Genomic DNA, 9,717 nt, shown 5'->3' with positions numbered 1-9,717 from the left:
AGCTGGATGATGAAAATGTACAGAGTTGTGTTGTGTATATATATAGGGGCTCTGTGGGATTATTTTTAGTTATCTGCCTCGTTACTATTTTTTATGGAGGTTTTGGGTGGTGGAGCATGGTTTGTGTGAAGGGAAGTTGGGGCGGAGGAGGGAGAGGAAAGGGGAAGGGAGAAGGGGTGGGGTGAACAGTGGAAAGTGAAGGGATGCGGGTTCGCGTGGGTGTAGTGTGATTTTTCTCCTCCTTTCTTCCGTTACTTGTCAACATTGATAAGAGTAAAAAAAATTTAAACGTTACCTGTCAATCAATAGCATTATTTGTGCTAAATATCAATACTTTATCATTTTTTATGCTAAATGTTAATATTTTATATTTTGTTGTTGGGTATGAATTTTATGTATTTTTTGTTGATTTAATTTTAAGTGATAAATAAAAATTTTAATTATCGATATTTTTTAATTTTTTATTATTAGTTATTTCATAACTAAAATATTTATAATTAAATACTTAAATTTTATTTAAAAATAATTTATAAATATATTTAAGTGGGGTTCATATGTAATGCTGTGAGACTCACCCTTCAATATTCCAAAATAAGATATATTATTAAAGATCTTCTAAGGTCAAATTCAATTCAAACACAAAGAAGATATTTGAGTTAAAATTTACATACTAACATTTACAAATGGAAAAAATAAGCTATCACACACACAAAAAATCAGAAAAAGAAAAAGATAAGGGTGATGCTAGATGCACTAGTATTTTAAGTGAATGAGTGAACCACTAACTCATAACACTTTTCCAATTCATAGGGGGTGGCCTACCCAGCTATATAAGTACTTATTATGTTCGTTAATCACCCAGACTCTCAACACGCCCCCTCGAGGCAGTACTCGTCACCACAAAGCGAGAGCTAGCGACACTATTCACCACACCACCGGGCATAACCTAGCTCTGATAGCATGTTAAAGTGCAGTAAAAACATCGGAAAGATCCCCTTAAAAATCACTTCATAAGGAGGTGGTTTATCCAGTTATATAAACACTTATCATGTTCGTTAATCACCCGATGTAGGACTCTAAATAAATTCAGGTTCACATTATTAGAACAAAACACCCAAAAATTTAGGTGATTCACTCGCAATACCATTATTTGATTTAAATTAAAAAAGAATTTATTTGAAATTGTATCTGGCGGTATTTAAATAGTTGTTTTCCACGATGAACCACATGCTAAATGGGTTCATTCACCTAACTGTTTAACACCCAAATCAAAAGGTTGTGACTCAAAGTAACCCAAATTCAATTAATTTTTGGCTTCATTTCAAGTCTCTCTTTGTTTGCTCTCACATCAGTAATTGTTTCTCTTTATCTCTCTTTCTTCCCCGGTGGCTTCATGTATCTTTTTCTCCGTTCAAAGGTTTGAAATGGTCAAGTGTTGCAGTTCTGAAATTGCCATGAAGCTAAAAGTTGCAAAAGTCGTGAACAGAAATTGAATGAAGAGGAACCATGTTGCTAGGAGGAGAGCTTCTCTTGTTTCCTCATGTTGCACGTTCTGTGCAAAGCCAAAGATACGAACCCAATTAACATGACATGTGTGTGTTTATATATATATATATAATATATATATATATATATATATATATATATATACCCCATTACCCATTTTATTTATTCTAATTACAACTTTTTGTAGTTTAAAGATTTATGATTCTTTAATTTGTGTACGTAGCGTGCATCGGGAAAAAGACAACAAACAAGCCTTTCATTTATTCATAAAGAAGCAAGTGGGATATCTTGGGCATGACTCATATTTTACAGATAATATATGTGGTTTAAGATAATGTACATAGTTTAATATAATGTACACATATATTATATATATTCTGATGTAATCTTATTGTTTATTAATAAGAAAAAGAAATAGTCGTTATACTTTCGATGACATAGGCACATTGATTGAACCTCGTTAAATCTCTTGTGTAAATATGTGATTTTTTTAAGTTTTTTTAGAATTTTGGTTGCTATTGCTAACAATTGGTATCAAAGTTGATGGTTCGACTTGATGACCGACTCAAACAAGTAAGATGGCAACAACAGATCCATAAACATGAAAATCTCTTGTATTGAAAATCTTTCTGGCAGGTGAGTCAATGTATGAAGGTCAGGCAGCAAGTGAGAGGTGTTTCGACAGTGCAAGGTACTAGAGCATGTTGGCAATAATTGCTAGACAAGCGGAACAACCATGGTTTAGGTCTAAGAGCTATCATTAGATACTTGTGGATTGAAAATGGTTTTCGCTCGAGGAAAATGTTACCATGTGGAAGAGATTCACATTTCAGTGGGAGATTATTGGAGTACAAATATGAGAGATGAAGTCCCACGTTAAATAAAAAAAAATTATAAAATTTTTACATTGTGAAAATCTATTTGATTGAAGATAATTGTTTACTGACTATTTGATTAAAGGTATATAAATATAATTATTAAGTTATGTAAATTTATCTTTCATAGTATACATTTGAAGAGTTATATTACTATTAGTTATTTATTGACTTATAAAGAAGATATTTAATATCTTAATTTTTTTAATATGTTTCTTTTATATATATATATGAAATAAGGGAAGCATTATATGAGAATGATAATCTTATATGAGAATGGGAATGAGTATGACAGTCGTGATAGTGACAACAACTGTTAGTTATGGTGGTGGTGGTGGTGGTAGTAATGATTATGAGTATCATTTGAGGATGACCATCTTATGTGAGAATGATTAATCTCATCCGTTAGATTAAAATGAAAGGTCTAGATTAATAACATTTTAAATTCAAATTAAAATCTAATTTAACAATAAAATCTCTAAAAGATTCATCAAACATAAAATTAAGTATCTAACAAATCTAATTTATCATATCTTAAAATATCTCAAACCTTCACCGCCATGATCATAATGACCACCATCATGATTGTCATGTTGATGATAATAGCAAGTGACAACGATGGTGGTGATTGTGATGACAGGTAAGATAAGGATGACGGTGACAATGATGATAATGATAGTAGTTATGATGGATTTAAAATAAGATATGATATTTAAAATCTTTTAGTTAACAATGTTAGGGAAATTGCTCCCTTATTTCTATGATGTTAAATTCTTTGATTTTTGTTAATACAACTTCCATTGTGTATAATAACAATGTGTAGGGGTGCCAATAGCATTTTCTTTAGAATATTTTTTTGTAGGTTTTTAGTTTGGGTTTCTAGTCGTTGCGCAAGTCATTGTTTTACACTACTAATTATTTTAATTAAATTTGTGAATCGTAACTTACTCTAACTATAATATATATTATGATATTTTTTCTCCTTAAAAAATTAATAAGAAATTTCAATAATCAAAATTAACAAAAATATATAGATGAAGGGCTTTCAATTTTTCAATAGATAATAGAAAAAATGTGTATATATTTAGCATATAATAATAATATGAAAAAGAAACACTTTTTTCGAAAATGCATGGATTTTCTACACAAGCATTGAATTATATTTTGGAACCTATTGTGACTAAATATTCTTCTCAAAACTTAAATCCATGACATTTATCTAAAAAAATTATTCTCCTTTGTAAGTTAAAAAAAGTCAACCTCTTTATTTTAAATTATGATGTTTGATGATTTTTTTGCTAGGTTTTGTTGTAGTTTGGGTTTCTAGTCATTTTATACATGTAAAAAAAAAAAAAAAAAAGGTAGGAGTAAGTACATCGATAGGCCAGCAACTGGCCACGTCACACCAAACATGGGATGCCACGTGTCACACTTTCAACTGCTTGACTACTCCCACCCTCAGCAAAACCCAACACCAACGTTATACATGGCCATTCTCCACTGCACGTCACTGCCATTTCTTTCTCTGAGAACCACCATCAGTTCCTCCAAGTCCACGTTAACCTCAACGAGAATTCCGTTGTTCCTAGCGATGAACTCGTTCGCCAAATCAGAACCCGTGTCATCCTCAGCCTCTTCATCATCATCAACGTACCAGCAGGTGCCGGAGCAAGATGCTAATAACGACTTGGACCGCGTAGCAGACAACACGTTTCGCAGGTACACGTCCAACGTTACCAAGGGGAGTGGCAAAGGAACAGCCATTGTCTGGTTCAGGAACGATCTCAGAGTTTTGGATAACGAGGCTCTCTATAAGGCATGGCTTTCCTCCGAAACCGTGTTACCTGTCTATTGTGTTGATCCTCGACTCTTTGCCACTACTTATCATTTCGGCTTTCCGAAAACCGGTGGTACCGTTATATAACTTATATTCATTCACCTTTTTTTTTCTGGGCCAAATTTAGATGTTGTTCCTTCAATACAAAGTTAAGTCAAATACAGTTTCTTAAGAGTTCTTGGCCTTGTTTTCCTATCAAACTTCTTAGGTGTTTTTCTTGTTGTTTTTACCAGAAACAGAGAGAAATATAGGTATAATAAGTGATACGATGTGATGAGCAGAGAGAGATTGAAACAAATGATGAATGTCAAAGTAGTGTTTGATATATAAAAGTTTATATATATCATTGTTATAGGTATAACTTACCTTACTGATGTGAAACTCCAACTTTGACTGTGGAACAATATTAGAAACGCTTAAAGAATTGCATCTAAGTTTGCTTTTTTGCTTTGTTGATGTTATTATGGATTTAATTAATGTGGTAGCAATGGTATTGCGTCACTCATGTAACTTTTGTGTGCAGCATTGAGAGCGCAATTTCTCCTTGAATGCTTGGCTGACTTGAGGAAGAATTTGATGAAAAGAGGACTAAATTTGCTTGTACAACATGGGAAGCCTGAGGAAATCCTTCCTTCTCTTGCAAAATCTTTTCAAGCTCATACAGTAAGTCTTTGAATTTCTAGTCTGATTTCAAATTGATGGAATTTCATGGTTGAAGCTTCATTAATGAATATAAAATTGTTAGGTGTATGCACAGAAAGAAACTTGCAGTGAGGAGCTGAATGTTGAAAGGTTAGTCATGAGAGGTCTTAAACAAGTTGTGACATCACCTGAGGAGTCCAGTGGTATCACAGTTTCAAACAACATCCCTAAGCTGCAACTAGTTTGGGGCACCACCATGTACCACCTTGATGACCTTCCTTTTGATGCTACTAGTTTGCCAGATGTGTATACTCAATTTCGTAAGGCATGATATTTTCAATTGAAGTTTGTTTTCAGTGCTGCTTATGCTTGCTAATGGGATTCAAAACTTGCAGCTTGTTGAAACCAAATGTACTATACGCTCATGCATCAAACTACCAGCATCTCTTGGACCACCTCCCACAGTTCAGGATTGGGGATGCCTTCCTTCATTAGAGCAGCTGGGACTTAGCTCACAGAGTGTAGGTTTTTCCATAACTATTTGTAGACATCTTCCAAGATTAGTGCCTGCTTTTACAAGAAGTTAAGTTAGTCTTTTGAACTCAAGAATGATAAGATAACAACTCTTGTTTTTTCCTTCATTTTCCTCCTCTTGATTTAGGTTAACAAAGGGATGAAGTTTGTGGGGGGTGAAACTGCAGCATTGAGCAGAGTATATGAATACTTTTGGAAGAAGGTTGGTTATCTCAAATTGACAATTTAGATCCCATTTATAATTTGACAGTGTTGCTGCATATGGCTAATCTGTAAATAATGAGTTAGTGCGGGAGTGATATTTGATAGTGATTAATCTCCTATGTAATCTATCACGTGTTTCATGAAATGAATGAATCACCATATATATATATGTATATATTGGCGGGTCAACTTGATAGAAAGGGTTTGCAGCGACTTTACATATAGAATACAAGGGACCTATTTAATTTCATATGGATCAAAAATAGGAAAATGGTTCGAATAAAAAAATATATACATTACCTTTAGGACAATAGCATGTTGGGGACATTAATGTTATCCCTTGTTTGGTTATCTAATGCATTGTTAGGACTGTTCATATGTAGGACTTGCTGAGGGTATATAAAGAGACCAGGAATGGGATGTTGGGGCCTGATTATTCTACCAAATTCTCACCATGGCTTGCCTCAGGAAGTTTGTCTCCTCGTTTCATATATGAAGAGGTTAAACTTGGCAATGATCTGTTTTGTGCATTGTATAATAGCTAAGAAATGAGAGTGCATGCATTGACAAAGTTCTGTCTGTTCTTTCTAGGTGAAGAGATATGAGAATGATAGACTAGCAAATAGTTCTACCTACTGGTAAGTGGTAACATTGCAACTTTCTTATTAATGTATATCTACATGACATTTCTCGGTGGTAATCTCTTATTATCAATGTCTTAATTATTCCTTCAAAAACTAACTAGTCTGTCTAGTTGGATTTTGCAGAGTTACTTTAACTCCATCAGAAAAATCTTTTTTGCTGAGTAGTTTTTCTTTATTTTTCTTTGTTTTCAATCATCAATTCTGTGTGTCCGTGATAAATTGAATTCAGTGAATAAGTAAGGGTAATGATTAGGAGTGAGTAGAAGGAGAAAATTTTAGTTGTGTCATTTACAACAGCTTTTCAATCTTCATGAAATTTCAGTAATAATAGACAAAGTTTAACATCGACAGGTTTGACTTCTTCCCCCTTTCTCATTATGTTTTCTTCTTCTGAACCAATCTTTATTTTTACAGGGTTTTGTTCGAGTTGATATGGAGGGATTACTTTAGGTTTTTGTCAGTGAAATATGGGAATTCGCTTTTCCATTTAGGTATTGATAGGTTGAAGTATTTGATGCCTCCGGTGTTTATAGATTTATGATTTAAAATTCTTCTGGTTTTGCACCGGGGTGCTGTCTTTAGGTAGTAGTTGTGAAGTGCAAGTGAGATCATGCATCTTTGTAGAACACTCTTGTTGTTGTTGTACCAATCTGTTTTACTTTTCAGGTGGTCCTAGGAAAGTTCAGCGCAACTGGAGCCAAGACAAGAATTTGTTTGAATCCTGGAGAGATGGTTGTACTGGGTATGTTCAACTACTATTACTTTATACTATGTTTGTTGTCTTATAATTGAAACCTAAAATTTGTCCCTGTCGAGACATAGGTTTTATTCATTTATGTACCAAAGAACTAGGCCATCTACATGTGCATTTCCAAAGTGAATTGACATTTTCTTCACACAATTTTTTTTTTCTGTCAATTGTCATAAACTTCTAGGTATCCTCTGATAGATGCCAATATGAAAGAATTATCAACTACAGGATTTATGTCAAATCGAGGACGGCAGGTGAACCAGAGAGCCTATTATAGTGTTTCTACAATATATTAATTGCTAGAAATTTCTACAATACGATTCTTGGACCAAAGTAGATAATAGTATGCTTTAGTGGGATTTTGCAAACACCTTTATAACTGAAACATGAAACTCGATTACTTTTTTGACAGATTGTGTGTTCATTTCTTGTTCGTGATATGGGCATTGATTGGCGCATGGGAGCAGAATGGTTTGAGACATGTCTTTTGGATTATGATCCATGTTCTAATTATGGAAACTGGACTTATGGATCAGGTAACTAACTATATTTGGATAACTATGCTAGCTAATCAACTAATGCACTACTCCGCAAGATTGCATGCAGAAATAAGCCTGCGTGTACCACACTATTTATCTTCATTTTTAATTTAGAAAATGTTTATATTGATATTCAATGAATATAATCCTTCAACCCTTTACATAAGCCAGTGTGTGCCCTCTAAAGTCTTAACTACCAGACTGTAGTGGTACTGCAAAGTGAATAACGACTGGAGCATTGTATCGTTTGTTAACATGGCCAAGTTGATGAATAGTATTATTTGGATCACTCAGATCATTTTGCTAGTTTGAAATTTGGTTGTTTGTATTTATGTATATTAAGCTTACCCAGATTCATAATATGCCATGCCCTCATTACTATTTTGTTCATATTTTTCTAAACAATGAAAATCACAATCCATATTCTCTGTCTGTTCTTCCTGTTCAGGAGTTGGGAATGATCCCAGAGAAGATCGTTATTTCAGCATCCCAAAACAAGTAAGTAGTTATAAGGAGTTTCAATGATTCACAAATACATGATTAAACCAGAGAGATCCTCACCTTCACTAACAAATGCTATAACTGTAAAAATAGTGTGCACTGGGTGGTATTGATTCTTGGAGGGCATATGGTTAGGTGCTTTATTGGTCTTAAGGAGTTGTAGTGCCATTATAATTTAATATGGGCCAATTTTCCTTTAAGCTTGAGCTGTTAGGTTAAGGCTCGTCTCATGATTTTATACCTACCTCATCTCATGATTCTCAGCCCACAGTCGCACTTCTTAGAGCTCTTTGGGCTTCTAATGTAAACAATGCATAGACCTTACCCGACTTATCTTGTACTAAAATTCAGCTATGATTTGGAAGAATAGGAACTGCAAAGATCAAAGTCTTGGTCACTTGGTCATAAAAGGTGTCACAGACATGCTCTCGCGAAAGTTTAGGGAAGGTTTTGCCAGTTTTATGAACCTCAAGTACATAACACAATCATAACAAAAACTTGTAGCTGTGAAGGTGCTTCTTTCAGGTTGAGAGTATAATTTGAAAAACTTGCAATCTAGGGATATATTTGATAGCGATCACATAGTACTTATTAGATAAAGGTCCAACTGAAAAATGGCCTAGAAACAGTAATTAGAGTGAACTGATACCAAACTATCATACATTTTTTCAGGCACAAACGTATGACCCTGAAGGTGAGTATGTTGCATACTGGTTGCCGCAGTTGCGAAAAATCCCAAAGGAGAAAAGAAACTTTCCTGGAAATTTAATATACATTCCTCAAATTGTGCCTCTCAAGTTTGGAACAACTAGTGGACACAATAAGGACAAGTTCTTTGGTGCAAGAAGAACCAACGATAGAGGAAGTAAAAGAAGATAGAACAGGAGATAAATTTGAAGAAGAGAAGAAGAAAAATATGGCAGCACCAATGGTGAAGGCCTTCCTCCAATGGGACGTAGAATTCTCCTTCTGCATGGTAGCATATTGGTCCTAGGGGCTTTGCTCGGGTGTATCAAAAAATACAATATGCATCTTTTTGAATTTTAGCATTTCCTAGTTTAAATTCATTCTTATTGATACTTGTTCTGTTATGGCTGTTCTATGTTTCTTAGCTGTATGAGAAAAAAGGTTTGAATCCCTGACACTTTAAACATTAACTTATGCCATAAGGTAAAGTGAAATGACACTTGAAACATCTTCGTAAAACGTTCCCCAAAATATTTGAACCCCCGACACTTGTGCAGATAATTTTATGTGCTTTGTTAGTGCCTTAGATTTATTTGAAAATGACTAGGAAAAATTTTAGAACGTTAATTAACAGCATATATTTTAATTTACTTTTCTTAACATTTTTTAACAGCATATTTATTAAATAACTCGTGGGCCAAATCACTCTAGTTTAATTATAAGTAGGTCTCTAAATTATTTAAAAAATCATACTTAATGAAACATAAACTTTAGCAAAATTGTAATCAGAGAAAACAATTTATAAATTTAGAAACTTAATATAAAATACTTATTAAAAGATTCTTAATGGTTGGGAGATAATTTTGTTCTATTATTATGAGTTCAAATTCTGATTTATGTGTATAAAAAAAAAATAAATTTAAAAGAGATTAATCTCTAACCAACCCCGCCGTCCAATACTTATTAAAAGACCTTACAGCTTCATCAACCTAAGGAT

General features: G+C 33.7%; 1 protein-coding gene across 1 annotated transcript; it reads left to right on the top strand.

Moving 5' to 3' along the window:
• The first annotated feature begins 3,867 nt into the window (after positions 1-3,867).
• LOC114409033 (cryptochrome DASH, chloroplastic/mitochondrial) lies at positions 3,868-9,251 on the top strand. Its single transcript, XM_028372314.1, has 13 exons — positions 3,868-4,291; positions 4,742-4,881; positions 4,964-5,185; positions 5,256-5,381; positions 5,522-5,596; positions 5,982-6,098; positions 6,190-6,236; positions 6,657-6,733; positions 6,909-6,984; positions 7,178-7,247; positions 7,406-7,529; positions 7,981-8,030; positions 8,706-9,251. Exons 1-13 carry the CDS (start codon positions 3,868-3,870, stop codon positions 8,910-8,912), a joined length of 1,755 nt encoding a protein of 584 aa, XP_028228115.1. The 3' UTR covers positions 8,913-9,251.
• The last annotated feature ends 466 nt before the right edge of the window (positions 9,252-9,717 follow it).

Source organism: Glycine soja, chromosome 4 (genome assembly GCF_004193775.1).
Source record: "Glycine soja cultivar W05 chromosome 4, ASM419377v2, whole genome shotgun sequence".
In the NCBI taxonomy this organism is placed as follows: domain Eukaryota; kingdom Viridiplantae; phylum Streptophyta; class Magnoliopsida; order Fabales; family Fabaceae; genus Glycine; species Glycine soja.
The sequence above is the reverse complement of the archived record's forward strand: the minus strand, read 5'-3'. Positions and strand labels throughout refer to the sequence as shown.

What these genes read in the sequence shown, in the direction of transcription:
- LOC114409033 (XM_028372314.1), top strand. Translation starts at nt 3,868, where the DNA reads ATGGCCATTCTCCACTGCACGTCACTGCCATTTCTTTCTCTGAGAACC. An exon ending in GAATTCGCTTTTCCATTTAG is followed by an intron (nt 6,734 to 6,908) that starts GTATTGATAGGT and finishes TTTACTTTTCAG; the next exon opens with GTGGTCCTAGGAAAGTTCAG. An exon ending in AAACTGGACTTATGGATCAG is followed by an intron (nt 7,530 to 7,980) that starts GTAACTAACTAT and finishes CTTCCTGTTCAG; the next exon opens with GAGTTGGGAATGATCCCAGA.